General features: G+C 49.0%; 1 protein-coding gene across 4 annotated transcripts in view; it reads right to left on the bottom strand.

The window, feature by feature from the left end:
* kcnip2 (Kv channel interacting protein 2) overlaps positions 1 to 15,709 on the bottom strand; it is a 71,282-nt gene that overhangs the window by 14,617 nt on the left and 40,956 nt on the right. Inside the window, exon 1 of one of the 4 annotated variants that reach the window (XM_048988134.1) lies at positions 3,674 to 3,825. The exons of the other annotated variants lie outside the window; for them this stretch is intronic. Coding sequence (XP_048844091.1) covers positions 3,674 to 3,788 — 115 coding nt within the window. The 5' untranslated portion in view covers positions 3,789 to 3,825. Of the gene's footprint in view, positions 1 to 3,673; positions 3,826 to 15,709 lie in introns of those variants that run through there. 4 annotated transcript variants of the gene reach the window in all.

Here is a 15,709-nt window from a genome sequence, read left to right as displayed (position 1 = left end):
ATTGGCTTGGTGCTCCAGTGAGGGACTGTCCCCGGCAGAGAGACAGGCGTCCAGAATGTGACAAATCCCCTCCCCTTTTCCCGCCGCTCCCGCACTGCCTGTCTCGCTGCCCATTCTGCAGGATGCACGGGTCAGAATCCGCATCTCGCACGGCGCCGTAATCCACTGAGAAACATGGGCAGCCCAAGGCCCGGTGAACGCGGACTCGGACCCGAGACTCAATGGCCGCTGGTTCGAGTACGAGGAGACGCTCAGTTCACGTCCTTGACTAAAGTCCTCACACCAGAATTACCCCATTAAAAGATCCGGCCGTATAAATGGATGTAACAGTCAATCTGGCTGAATAAAAACGCCAGCAAAGCAATAAAATAGTAACAGTGATAACGGGAAACCTTCCTAATATAATAAACAGTAATGGGAGGGATCCAAACCACGGCCCTCCCTCTGTCGGCTGTTGTCCGTGACTCTGCAATAAAACTCTGCTCTCTGCTCCTGTTTATTTATGCTGTGAGTGAACAGTTGGACAGCGATGAGTCAGATGAGTTCACATATTTACTGGACAATGCAAAACAAAACACAAATGGTTGATCTTTGTTGTAAGCCAGGGAGTCATTGACTTCACAGAGGATAAGCTTGTTTGGAATGATCCCTTTTTTTACTAATTAGACAAGTACAGGTACATTAGAACACTTACTTTTGCATATCTCATGTTGCTCTCCTTTAAGACACACACACAAACAGCTGAGAGTTTGTAGACTGAACGCAGGATCAGTGTTTTTGGGGGACGAGGGATTGCAGCTTTGCTTGAAGGACCAACGGAGATGTGGAAACCTTCTAGAAACCTTCGGGTCACAGGCACTTAACCCCCCTGCGGTACACACCTCCCCTTCCCAACCCATACACATATCTAGGGCACTCAGGCACTGGAGCACTCATCTAGAGTACTGGGTTGAGTACTCTGAAGAACTGAGTGGAGTACTGACTTGGCTGTTCGTTGCCGTTAAGGGCGTTGTAAGGACCAGCCAGCATTCGGTGCAGTAGCTGCGTTGGCTCTCTGCTGGCATTGTTCCATTGCATGATACCTGGAGGTACATAACCTTTTGTAAAAGCTGCTCCCCCACTACATACATTCTGCATCTCCCACTCCCTGGGCTGAATGCCCACTTTTGCCCACTTCTGTTTTACTGGTTCTAGCACCTCCCCCTCCCCCCCCGTACCCAGCACTTCTCAGTCTCGTTACACCCTATATTACGTTATTTACGTCACCTGTCAGCCTTGACACCCACCCTGAATTCCAGTGCCATCAAAAATGAGACCAAACCACTGGGGTGCAAAGGAATATCTGAATGACACAGATGGCAGAGTGGTCAGGTAGGCAGCAACCAGGGTTACGGGTTTGGTTCCCTGTGTGCATGTTTTCCCCGGGTTAGAGTAGCATCCTTCAGTTGTCTGTTGCATGATCCCTGACTGATGTTCCACCCAGACAGAATTCTGCCCTGTGCTTCTTGGGATAGACTGAGGGGAAAATGAACCAACCATCACGATACAGGTACCCCATAAACAAACATCAGCTGACACTGCGTAAACTGGGACCAGTTGCTCTGAATGGGAAACGGACTGGAATTGTCCAATAACATAACCAAATGGAAGCTCAGCAGATTTTGCCTGCAACTGGAAGGTTGTCGGTTCAAATCCCATTATTGGTATAATGTTCCCATCACCACTGGGTCCTTGAGTGAGGCTCCTGACCCCCAAGATGCTGCAGAGAGGCTGGATAAATGGCCGACCCTGGGCTCAGACCCCAAGCGTTGCTCTCAGCTGTATGAGTGTGTCTCCCAATAGAGAGCAGGACGGCACAGTCATAACGGAGAGAACGGCACTCTGCTTCTATAAATGGCAAATAAAGAATCGTCATTTTGCACTTATCCACACACTCCAGGCAGCCTAGTCCATCTTGCTGTCTGGCGCGGTTACTGTTGTTTTTACTAACACTGCATAATCGCCGTGGCCGCAGAGACCTTGACGGAAAGCCCTCACCGAAACGCGTGTCTCGGCGTGACACGGCACCCCTCCCACACTGCCTTTCCATCTGACATACGGCAAACGTCGTATCGTAACTTTGCACCGACAGCTTTGGGGCGAAACCAAACGTCTGCTGGGTGCTGGCTAAAGCTCCTGTTTACCTGTACGCCTGCTCATATAAGGGAGAGAGAGCAAACAGGATGAAACAGCAACAAGGTTATCGACACAACAAGCAAACAAGCAAACAAACAAGTAAACACACCTTTCAAGAATGACAGAGAAAAGAAAAAGCCCAGAAACTCAACATTCCATCCACCCAGAATCTCAAGATTTCGTAAGAGCCTGCAGTTCATATTTCCCAAACCCCATCAATGACAGCAGGTCCGATAGCTCTGGTCACTGTTAACAAACCCAGGTCACCTTCCTCTCCTATAAATCCAGAATGATGATTAACAGGTTAATCCTGTCACCTCCCACCTCTGCCATTTTCACTATAGCGGTAAGGCAGGTTCTGACTGGTTAATTGAATGATATATTTCAGCAGTCACATTCATATATTGATAGATATATGCTTTCTGCTACCGAGTGCCCCAGAGGTAACAGGTGTCCAGGAAGAAGTGAAGGACATATACATGATTACTTCCTTCCACTCAATTTCATCATCTGCCTTCAGTTAAGAATTAATTGATCTATAAAAAAAAAAATCTGCAAGTCAACAAAACCTCGCATTGGCCCAGAACTTCCTTACTGTGGCTGTTAGTGAATTCTCCCCAGGTCAAACCTCAGAGTGTCTCTGCACGTAAAACAAAGTTCCTTCAAGAGTCGCTAATGGTCTAACGGGCACAATTACTGAAATTACCCCATAGCAATGAACCACAAGGATTCGGTCAATCTCATTTTAATTGCTTTGCCTGTTGCATGCAATTCTACGCGACGTTACTCACTGGTGAAACTGACCAGTGCCTGGATGGCGAGAACTTAACTTGGTTGAGTGAGATGACCTTATTGACCTTGTATAAGTAGATATGGGAAACAGATGTACTAACATTGTCCACTGTGTGTAATATTGTGTCTACAGCCCAGACTGACATAGCACCTACCAAACAGCGAAGACCGATGCCCTGACACAGGCTTCGGGTTCTGGGGCCACACAGCAAGACTGCAGTTTAGGCTTCCATACTTTTACTGAACCATACAATCAGGTCGGAACAAAAGATTCAAATGCAAAGCAGGACCATGACCTTTCTTACTCTGTGTGTCTCCACTTAGAGACAGAACGGCAAGTCGCATCATCATACGGATACGCGGTCTGGCTCGGGGAGGATTCTCCTGCTTGAATTAGCCGTTCGAAACACACCATGGGCAAAGTGAAGTAACACATCAGGAGCAGAAAGCAGAAAGGAAGATTCCGGAATCATTCCTGCCAAGCCCACATCCCACACACAATATGTCAGCCGGCAGAACCTGCCCTCGCCGCCGACTTTAAAAACAATTCAAACTTCAGCACTGTCACGAGCGCAGACAAATATTTCATCTGGCAGAAAAAAAATTTAACAAAAAGTGGAACCCTTGATTAAAAGACACCTAGAGGAAGACAGAGCAAGAAGCCGGCTTTTCCAAAAAGTAACCCTCCCCCCCAAAGGAACTTTACCTTCCACTACTACAGCTCCCCCGACGGGCTCGAAAAGACCGAACTGCTCCAGAACCTTGACGAAGAGCCCCATGACCACCAGGACGGCTATGATCTCCAGGCCATCCAGGTCCATGCTGAGGCAGTGTTCTGAACACACTACATGTCCTTCGTCACCGACCACGACAGCCTCCGTTCGCTGTTTGCCGTAAAAAATCCCCTCGTCGGCAAGCGTCGTCAGGCAGGGGTTCATTCCCCCTTCCCCGTTGCCCTCACCACCCCCGCCCCCGTTAATTCCAGCTGTAACCCCTCTCCTTATGCCTCAATAAACCCGGTCCAGTTTTTCCAAACCTGTGGGACGAGCCGGGATCCACATCCAAGGATGCCGGTATTTAAGGATTCTGGGGGACCCCTCTATGTCCTGCCGGTAGGGAGCTTCAGAGCACTCTGTGAAAGCCTGGGGGACGGCGAGGCCCCCCCCCCCCCCCCCCCCACCGCTTCGCAGAGGGGCTGGGGAAGCAAGGTAGTCTCCTAACGCTGTGATGGCCAGCGTGAGTCTGTTACTGCCAAAGTCTGAGCGAGGGAGGCGGGAAAAGAGGGAGAAAACAAACGAGAGAGAGTGAGCCGTTCCCTCCCATTCCAGTGACACTACCTATACTGATTTGCCTAACGCTGTTACCAAGGTAACGGGGCGGCGGATACCTAGAGGTTGCAGCGACGGTTTAAAAACGAGCCCGGCGTTTCATGCCTGCCCTTTTTCTCACACTATATGCTAAGAAAAGACGACTTTGTTCAGTTTTAGCAGTTTCACAGCCTGCCGGCATTATGCTTCTACCTGTTCTGTGAAAAGAAACGAAGCCTAAGTATGAGAACAGATAGACTGGAAGGAGCTTTTCTGCATGTCCCATCATGCTCTCCTTCTTTTAAAGGCACACACAGACGTAGAGGTGAGAGCAAGGCAGGGTCAGGCTCTTCTTCTGGCAGCCCTGAAGCGTTTCTCGGGCGGTTATGGACCTTAAGGGCCCAGCTCCGATGTGATTCTTCTGCCGAGCGTGGGATTCGAGGTCTAACCCACTAAGCCACACAGCGCCCCCCTGTGGCTACTTATATGGAATGCTCTCAACCCTGTCTCCAGCCCAGGGTCTCATGGAGACGTCATAGATCAGAGCATCTCCCTCCCCTGCCGTGCACATTAAAAACCACCACTGGCATTTCATAGCTGTTCCAACTCCGTCATCTCGACATTTCACTATTTACATTTTCTCTGTTCTAATTAACTGTATCAATCACTTTGGGTTAATTTATGATCAAACAGTTACGTTTGGATGCCACCAGGATGACCGTCTGTGGCATTATTGGTGGTTTTTGCGTTGTTTACAACATTGTTGGCTTTGGCAGCCCTCTGGTGAAGCTCAGGCTTTGCATAAATATTTACCGGGGTGCCCGCTGGGGTTTTCTGGTCAGGCTCTGTCCCTGACACTTTGGCAGTGTGCGTACAACCGCTCATTACGCCGATATGTCAGTCCGGATTGTTCCGGATTGATATGAGGGAGAGGAATGAGTGAGGGAGCAAAGAGGGGAGACAGAGGGATGGCGGACGAAAGCACAGGACTCCAGTAGCATTTATCTCGCTAGCAGGCCCTGGCAGACCTTTGAGAGGATGATGCCCCTGCAGGCTATTTCCAGCCGTTTCACTTGAAAGTGTTTGCACGGCTGATTAACCCGGAGCGAGTGAGCTCATTAAAAAAAGCCACTTCATTTCCAGAAAGTTCCAGCACCACACATACATACACACGTCCCTTTAAGGTATCTTGTTACTGGGCACAGCGCTATTCCACGGCAGATTATGCCATCGCAGTCCGCTTCCCGATCCAGCAAGGCGGAATTATCGATTTCACGCCCACAGGACCGGGGGAGGATGCGGGGAATAGACTCCGGGGACACGCGCGTGGACACATTCGCTCATATCTGCACGTGTGTGCGTGCTGGGCCTACTCACAGTACGACTGCGGCTAAGTCTCCTTCCCCGAGAGTCACCTGACCCGCTGCCTCACACCTACCTGTGGTTTAATAACTGCCATGGCAACCAGAAGACAGGAGGCATCGCGCTCGAAAATCCATGACACACCTGTTTCTTTAAGAGTATGTTTAAAGGGGCACCTTCCACATATCAATGGACTCTCAATGAAAACTCTGTGATTCAGCTGGTCTGCCGGGGGAAAAAAAGTGAATAAAAAATAACTATGCTGCAAACGGTAACAAGGCAGATAGAGCAGAAACAGCATCGATAATCTGTTATTCTGCGTGTCAACTTTTAATTTTCAATGACAGAGACAGGCGATACGGAGCAGCGACTCGGAGCCGCGCAGCGTATTCGCCCGCCGCCGCGGCGCAGGTCTGAAGCAGCCATCTGTGAGTCAGACACAGAAGCGCCACCGACAGACAGCCGCCGCAAAAATACACTGGAAGTTTATTTTTAATTTCAGCGCGTAGCTGAGCCTCCTTCCTCTTCATCGCACACTCCCCGCCTCCCGCGTGTCATGCTCCGATGTTTTGTTTGTGTCACTCGTCAGAAGGAGATCTGTTAGTTATTTGTCGCAATTATGCCATCCTTAGCAATGTCGAGTTGAACTTTTCTGTTGCCCCGTTGCATTCTGGGATTAGTGTGTCCAGGTGGAGGTCCGGTAGCTCAAAAGTCAACAGGGTAACAAAGTGAATGATATGTAAAAAATGGGAGCATTATACTGCAGAAAAATATAGGGCATATCAAACAGTGGCATTTTGGAATTTAATAAGAGGTGCTATGATTAACTGGGGAAAGAGTGCATTTCCATAAATGGCCACCTGTCAAGTTAAAAATAACCCCCAAATCAGATAACTAATATCTGAGACAAAATGGGCTGACACTGAAAATCTTGGAAGAATCAACAGTGCTTAACATGAGCGGAACCAGCATACCGGGCAATGAGGAATGCCTGTCTTTCCCGTAACGAGGAAGATACGATAACAGCTGAAATGTTTAAACGTAATTGTCTGGTCTCCAAGGGGAGGCAGCTTTGATTAACATCAGCATCATTGACGTGCAGGAAATCGGAATGAAGATACGTGAGATGAATCCACACACAGCCTTCCAGAACCATGCAGGCCCTACAAAGCCAAAAGCCATCAGACCACAGATCTAAATTACCTGGAATCTGATCCTGTCCCCCCCCCCCAACCCCCAGGACAGTTTTGCATTCATCATTTTTGTTTTTATACCCTTGAAAGAAAACAAACAGCGGGATGGAGGCAGGACTGAAGGTATCTGTTTGGTGTGGGTGGGGTTTGAGCTGTCCGATGTGAGCCGGGTGGTAATGTGTGCACGAGCGGGCTCCAGTGCGTGCTAATCGGCGATTATCTGCCGCCAAGTGACACCCTATACCCCGTCTGCGAGGCCTCCTGCCATTACCGCTGCATTTGTGGCCCCTTCCCATCATCCCTGGGAGTAACTTCATCTGGGGCACCGATGTCCCATAGAGCGGAACCGATCGCTATCCCAAATTTGTGTATATAACCTCCCTCCAATGCTCTTTACCATGTTACATCAAATCACAACACGTTTAAAACAATGACTTTTACTGGATTTGAATAGATCTTTCTGGGATTCAGCCCCATGAAAAAAAAAATCACATGGTGCCCAGAAACGCCTAAACCAGAGAGCTGTCTCGAAGCCCTCGACGAGGCTCATGAGAAGCAGCCTTTGACCTCCAGATTCCAAGAAAACACAGTGCGGTGGGTGGGGGGCTGAGGTGAGGGGGGGGCTGAACCTCTCTGTCTTTCACCGTCCAGAGGATCCCAGACTCCCTAGAAACGGGCTGTCGCCGAGCGGGGGCAGCGCTGGCTGCGGACTCCGCTCTTGACACCTAATTAAGCCAGCCACTGTCGTCAGGCTGTCCCCGAGGCTGGAGACGGGAGCCGGGTGACGCGTGTGAACCACAGATCCCTCTTGGCAGCTCCGGGCTTCCACGAGACCGGGCCCGAACGAGGCCGAGTCTCACGCAATATGGAGAGCCGGTGTAACAAGCAGGGACCCGCTGACTTATAAAACACATGCGAGAGAATATCACTGGGAAAACCAGGGGAACCACGGGAACACAGATTCAGGCGGCAGACAGGGAGCAGGAAAAGGCACCGTATCACCATACTCCAGCGTGTAATCATGAGGCATCAAAGAGGGCGAACGTTATGTAAGTCCTTGTTTTTGCGACAGTCAGGTCCAGCCGGCAGCACCCACACAAATAACGGAGGACCTATTACACTAGAAATTCTTCCACAGACAAGTCAGCCTGGTTGACAGGGTGGCCCAAACAAGATCTTGCCAACTTTCTCCACGGCACATTGTCCCTGTGTGGTCACCGGCCCGGAGAAGCGTATAAGGAAAGGGCCGAGGAATCGGTCATCACAGCTAAGTTGCTCTTTTTAAAAAATCTCACGGGGCCTGTTCCTGACTGCAGAACTAGCCTCAAATAGCAACCATGGAGAGATTTGGGGATGAGGTCGTCATGCAGATCACAGGCTACAGGAAGTGAAAAATATTTAATGAAAAGAGTACAAAATGGGACGAGTAGCCCTTTGAGAAATATAAGCTTTCAAGGAGGAAATCAGGAAGTACCTGGAAAATGTAAGCATCTCAGAGCCACACATCATCACCTCCCCAACCTACAGCCATAAGGAGATACAGGAAGTATCCGTAGGACTAGGCTTTAGCTCTGTCCCATCAGTTCCAGACTGGTTCACACCAGTTATCCATCTGATGATGGATTCTGCTTAGGTGTGTGGAGAGCCTTTGACTTTGAAGAACTGAAGATAACGGCATTACAGTCCACTCACCACAGCCTCACCAGTCATCAATCCATACATTCCGGGACCATCCTATATTTCTAATTATTGTGAAACAAATCTAATTAATCCCTTTTAGCCACTGCTATACTTTCACTCCTTGCAGTGTCACACTCAATTCCCGATCGACTCCACCCACCTCACGGTTCTCGCCGGTGCCCTTCTCGAGCCCCTATCGATTCTTCCAAATTGCTTTTTCACGCTGACTGACAGCCAATAAGATAACAGTTCTGCCTTCCGTAACTGGTGATGTGCATGCTGGCCCCTAAGTATTTGTCGGCGGACATCAACACAACGACTTGCCGTGTGGCTCGTTTTTTAAATTTTCCAGATTCCCCCGTAAGCCCTTGCCATGTGGTTTCCGGAAAGCACATTAAGTCTGAGAAATCATCTGGCAGCTGTGTTGTGGACCAACAGCTGCCCGCACACTAAAAACTGTGACCAATGTATATCGATGTCACTTCAGAAAAATGCTAATGCTGAATCACCCCTCCAACCCATGAGATCTGCACTTGGAATATGTACCAGTTGAGCATTTCCTTAAAACTCTTGTGCAATAATAGATATTGGCCTCCTGTCACATTGCATACAGACCTAAGCTCCCTCCATGCTAGCTTGACAAAGGTAGAAGAACCTCCCTGAGGTGTGATATTCAACTGTAATTAAACTCATCCAAGGGTGGCTACCTAAAATCTAGCCCTACCCCTTCATTTACATATATCAAACAGCCCAGAGAGCTGTGACCCTTAGAGCCAAGACGTCCTGGCAGTGGTGCCAGTAATTAATCTCAACACTAGGAAGGTACCTTCTGGGCTCTGAATAATAAGGATTAGTAGAAAAAAAAAAAAAAACTGGCGCACTGGGAGAGTCCAAAAGGAAGCACAATGTACTCAAAAAGGTCACAGATGGGGCAGAGTCCAAAACCAGTCCACTGTGTTTACTACTGACAGTAATGCCTACTTTTTTGTTCTTTCTTACTTCCACCTGCGTTGTGTTCAGGAAGAGAATATGAATACGAATCAGAAGACAGACACTCTCTTCTTTAATTCAAACCAGGATAACAGCTGTCAAACATAGGATGCTCGTCACTGGTAGCACCGTTGATGAGAATTCATGCTTAGTATTACCTGTTGGGCCTGGCTGGTAGATGTCAAAATGATGCAAATGAAAAATATTTTTTAAAAGTGAATGGGTAAAATTTGTTTCTTCAGCACTAATTTACCTATGTTCAAGTATATAAGAGCGACACCTGTGCATGGACTCGGGCTAAACTAAACTAAGTTGACCATCAGTTTTTAAGTTGTAGATGAGCTCTGAAAAACACATATGATAAGCTCCTAGGGTCTTTTTTTAAAAAACAATGCCTTGATTGTCTCAGCTCACTATACCAGTAAAACAGCCTTAGAGGGACGCCGGTATTTGGCACAATGACTAGTAGGTTTCAAGCCGAATATGAAGGTAGGATAATTTGCTAAGGACTACCATTAAAAGATCAGCACATCTATCTAGAAAGCAACAAAGGCAGCCATCACTCTGTCTAGCTCGACAGTAAATGTTTGTCAGCTCAATGAGGACCTCTGCTGGACACTCACTGAGTATCTTGGCGCATCCATGCAGTTGGATGCTTCAAACAAATGGACCAAACTGTAGTCCACTCCCTCTTTCACTTGCAGTTTAAATTAGTGCATGCTGGTGGTTGGCAGGAGTCTTTATCCATAAGTAAATGGGCCCAGCGAGGAGGCTTCTGACTGGAAGGGTGAATGAGCAGTAACTACACACTTTGTTTACATTTATTTAGCTGAGACTTTTGTCCAAGTGAGGATCAGACAGCAGGACCAGCCAGTACAGTTGCCGTAGTTGGGAGTCAAAAGCTCTTGCTCAAGGGCCTAATGGTGACATCACTTTGCCAGCCTCAGGATTTGAACCGGCAACCACCGTTTTGCAAAGCAAAGAGCACAAAACTAAGCGGCAGTCAACATGCATGAGAAGAAAAGTTTAAACAATCTGGAAGATGAATAAGTGACGACCAGTCAGAGGATGTCTGATGCAAAGCACAAGCCATGAAAATATGAGTTACATCTGGCAGCATATGTCGAGGACAGCACCCTGAGGAACACTAAAGGGTATCCATAAGTCCTACATCAGAGCTCCATGAGGGCATGGTGCAGAACGTAATAATGTATGCAGATCACAGGCCAGAGGTCTCTGAGGATTCACACGATGCTATTTGGAGGACATCCTCAGACCACCCAGCACCATTGATCCGTGCCGTCCTTCCGCACCTCTATACACATCCCACTCAAAATCCGTCTCTGAGTCGCCCTCTTTTTGTGGGAGGACTTACCAGCATTGCAGGATTCACCCGTATGCCAAGTCAACAGAAGCTTTTCCTGAGCCTTAAAATAAATAATGAACAACACGGCCATAACGACGAGCTCAATGCCAAGCCTGAGCCGATGTCCTCGACCTGACACCTGTAATCCATTGTGGGGATCCTGCCTTTCTACAGCTCAAAAACTGACCTCCTCATAGGGGACTGGGAGGTGTCAGTCCTGGCAGAAGATGCTTGGCCGGCTGCCTTGGCACTGTGAAACACAAACGGCCATTGGGAAGTTGTCTCATCGGGACGGCATAACTTGTGGTAATGCCTGGATCCGGACCAGGCTGCTTCATAATGGACCCCCCCACAAAGGCAGTCTTACAGAGAATGACACATACACAGCTACATTCTCCTTTCCTAATGCACACAGAGACATAGGTTAGGAGAGGGTGCTGTGCCCGGTCAGCCACAAGGTGGCAGTGGCGTCCTTGTTTAAATACACTTGTCTCTCCGTTTTATCATTCACCTCAGGTGGCGAAGACTATTAGTTCATTTAGAACTAATAAAAATGCAGTATTTAAGAACTTCTGTCATGATCTCAAAAGTTCATTCTTTCCCCTGTCTGACTAAAATAGAAATACTCTGTCTCGCTGGAAACTATTTTTGCCATCTACTGAAGAAAAGGTTGCTATTTACGTCACATGCTGCGCCTCAGAGATATAATCAAAAGAGCCCAGCATCAGAAACGATCAAATCCATGCTTTTTACCTGCGGTTGGAAACGTACGCTTCTGCAACAACAGGTACAGTGCAGTGATACTACACAGAGTGAGACAGAATGAGAGCAGAATAAATCTGCTGACTTGAGTGCAGAAGCCGATATCAAGGCAATATACTTCACTCATTCTGCATTGATATTCCCTTTGCATTGATCTCACCTGAACAACAATGTGTACTTGTAGAATGTTTCAGGCAGGTTATACGTTCATTGTATCCCTACCACTCAGCCCTTCACAGAAGCTCCCCCATAATGGGCCATACCATTGGCCCTTTTAGGGGGGCTCCCCCACAGTGGGCCAAACCATTGACCCTTTCAGGGGGGCTCCCCCACAGTGGGCCATACCATTGTGCCTTTCATGGAGATTCTCCATTCTCCTATTGTGTCTTTATCATTGTGCCCTTTAGGAAGGTTAATCCAGAGCCCTACCAATGTGCCCTTCAGCGAGGCTCACCCACAGTGGGCCATACCATTGTGCCCTTCAGCGAGGCTCACTCACAGTGGGCTATACCATTATACCCTTCAGCGAGGCTCACCCACAATGGGCTATACCATTGTGCCCTTCAGCGAGGCTCACCCACAGTGGGCTATACCATTGTGCCCTTCAGCGAGGCTCACCCACAGTGGGCTATACCATTGTGCCCTTCAGCGAGGCTCACCCACAGTGGGCCACACCATTGTGCCCTTCCTGGGAGTCTTACCCACAGTGGGCCATACCATTGTGCCCTTCAGCGAGGCTCACCCACAGTGGGCCATACCATTGTGCTCTTCAGGGAGGTTCTCCCAAGTTGTCCCTATCATTGTGCCCTTGCCCTTGATGTTGGCTTTCCCATAATGAGCTCTATCATTTGACCCTTCAGAGAGGGTCTCACCATAGTTTTCCTGCCATTATGACCTTTATGGAGATTTTCCTATAATGTTTTTTTATCATTGTACCCTTCAGGGAGTCTTACCCACAATCAGCCCTATCAGTGAGCCTTTGAGGGAGGTTCTCCCACTGTGGGCCCTACCATTGTGCCCTTCAGGGGGGGCCCATCTGCACTGAGCTGTACCAATTGTGTCCTTGGGTGGCATCATCTACAGTGAGCCCTGCTACTGTGCCCCTCAGGGAGGTTCTTAATTTGAATTGGTTCTGTAAAACAATCAACTGTATAATCAACAGGATAAATTATAAAAACTTGAATTACAAGCTGTGTGAGCCACTTTGGATAAACAGCAGAATGGTAGCAGAAAGCTACCTCCATGAGGTGGGGGTACACTTGGGCTTGAACCACACTCCACTGGGGCTACTGTTAGGCTCAATCGCAGATGCGTTTTAATGAGCAATTAGCAGAGGAAACACTTGACTGCAGCACATGCTTCATTAAGGGAAACGAAGGCACCGGGCGTTTTTCTTACTAATTATCTCCATTTTATGCAACAAAGCGTCTGTGTGGAGATTGTTCATTCAGGGCCCTGGGGTATTTGTCATTACACAGCAAGCATAGGCAAGATTAGCACCATCCATTACGGCTGTGGGCTGAAGCCGTACAGCAGATTTTTTAGAGATGCATCAGGTCGCTGTTAAAAAGCTCAGTTAAGACCCGGTGTCTTGCCGTCGTGGTTAATCTGGCACTCTTGGAAAACAAAAGCAACAGCCGCATTTGTCAGCCGTCGCAGGAATCCGATGCACCCGGGACAGAGACCCCAGCAGATACTCGACTCTCAGCTGGAACCTCACGATGATTCACGAGCCAAAGGATAAGTGATATTTTCCACTACATGATGACTCATCACGAAAAAGAAAATGCCGAGGGTTCTCGGGATGCGAGTGGAGGTGCCCCCCCGACTTCAGACGGGATGGTGGTGACCAGTTCGCCATCACAAGTCAGACGGGTACTTAAACCCAGATCGTTTTCAGGATGATGCCCAGGCGGCTCGCTGCGGATTTTTAACCAACCTCCCCACCCCACCCGCACAAGTAAATACAAAACAATACTGTTGTCTCCTGCAAGAACCTTCTGGAAAGACAATAAGATGTCATTCGCAAAACAGTCACGCAGCCTCAGAGGAAACATGCGTGCTTGTTCCAGACGCCCGTGACTTGGTCCACGTCGACCCGCTGATGGGTTCATTAACCATTTCTGAACTCTGCTCCTATAGCCTCTTATAATTTACACTCAATGGCTATTTATGACAGTAAGACATGGGATGGATGTAAATGGCACAGAAATGATTCCTGACAGGGAGCACAGCTGCATTAATGAATGGCCTGACCCCCCCGGTCCAGGGAAAGAATATGGGTGTAAATCTGTGCTTCTTTTCATACTGCAGCCACACTCTCCCCGGGAATGCTCTGTTTACACACGCTGGCATGAGAAAACCATGGGGGGGTGCGAGGCATCGGGCGAATCACCGCAGTTGCTGCTGAATGGCGCCCCCCGGTGAGACCACACGCCTGCTGCGAACCAGTGATAAAATTAGTTTTTGGAGACTGCCTGGCGAGACTGCAGTAGGCACTGAGTCTGCGAATGCACCGGTCTGTGTGAAAGAGCTTTTGAATATGAGATTCCAGGAAGAGGTAAATGCACACAGCCTGCTTACGCACTTAAACGCACAGGGCCAGGTTACGCACTTAAACGCACAGGGCCGGGTTACGCACTTAAACGCACAGGGCCGGGTTACGCACTTAAACGCACAGGGCTGGGTTATGCACTTAAATGCACAGGGCCGGGTTACGCACTTAAATGCACAGGGCCAGGTTACACACTTAAACGCACAGGGCCAGGTTACGCACTTAAACGCACAGGGCCAGGTTACGCACTTAAACGCACAGAGGCAGGTTACGCACTTAAACGCACAGGGCCAGGTTACGCACTTAAACGCACAGGGCCGGGTGATGCACTTAAATGCACAGGGCCGGGTTACGCACTTAAACGCACAGGGCTGGGTTATGCACTTAAACGCACAGGGCTGGGTTACGCACTTAAGCGCACAGGGCTGGGTTACGCACTTAAGCGCACAGGGCTGGGTTATGCACTCAAATGCACAGGGCCAGGTTACACACTTAAACGCACAGGGCCAGGTTACACACTTAAACGCACAGGGCCAGGTTACGCACTTAAACGCACAGGGCCAGGTTACGCACTTAAACAGCGATGCCAGATTTCAGCATGACAGCACCGTCGCTGCACCGAGAGGGAATGACATCAGAAACACACTTCCCCTCTGCCGAGAGTGGGGCCGATTTCACGCCTGTGTTTTCCGGACATGGTGTAGGCGTACGCTCCAGCGACCAGCACCAGCTATTCTTGGGCTGGTGTGGTGCATTTTGGGACGAGATCAGGACCATAGAAGGAACTAGAAACAGTATGTTTTTTTTCCGGATGCGGTATGTGGGTCACAGGTAGCGACTCTGAGGTCACCGCGTCCTTGCTCCTGCCTCACCCTCCCCCACCCCCATCATGCCCGAGTGGCTTAGTAGAAGCGACCGGCTGCTCCCAGCGGGACGAGATTTCAGTTGTGTGGCGGGGGGGGGAGGTGTATGTATGTCTATTCGTTTCTCTGTGTGTCTTGAAGGGAGGAGCAAAGAGGAAAGGCCACTTCTAAGGACTGTGCTAGAATACCTGATATACTGAAGGACACCTTCATCACTCCCTTTTACAAATACTCAGCGGACAAGGAGACCCCAAGCAGCTCAAGGTCACTGTCCTCCATATCCTCCGCCCCCAAGGCTCTAGCTGTCTCAGGCAAGAATACAAGATTACAGCAAAACTGAGAATTAGCTCCTCTCCATCACATGACATGTCACACGACTTGTCACATACCAGGCTGGCCATTCGGTATTAAAGGCCAGAAATGACTTCCACCCATTTGCTGTAAGATGGGCAGTGTGGCTGCCCATCTGTAGGCTAATCACCTTCCTCTGAATTCGTATGAGGATGGAAATGGGCAGACATGCACTCTGGACAGGGGCTGCAGGAGGCAGCAACGCAGGACCAGGTGGATCACAATCTTCTACATTTGTCAACCTACACCTGGTGGGTCGCGACCTGTCAAGGCATCCGTGCACATTTCCACAAAGGTGCCGACTCAAAAGCGGC

This window comes from Brienomyrus brachyistius, chromosome 20, assembly GCF_023856365.1.
Source record: "Brienomyrus brachyistius isolate T26 chromosome 20, BBRACH_0.4, whole genome shotgun sequence".
Lineage (NCBI taxonomy): Eukaryota > Metazoa > Chordata > Actinopteri > Osteoglossiformes > Mormyridae > Brienomyrus > Brienomyrus brachyistius.
This window is presented reverse-complemented; position numbering and strand designations above follow the sequence as displayed.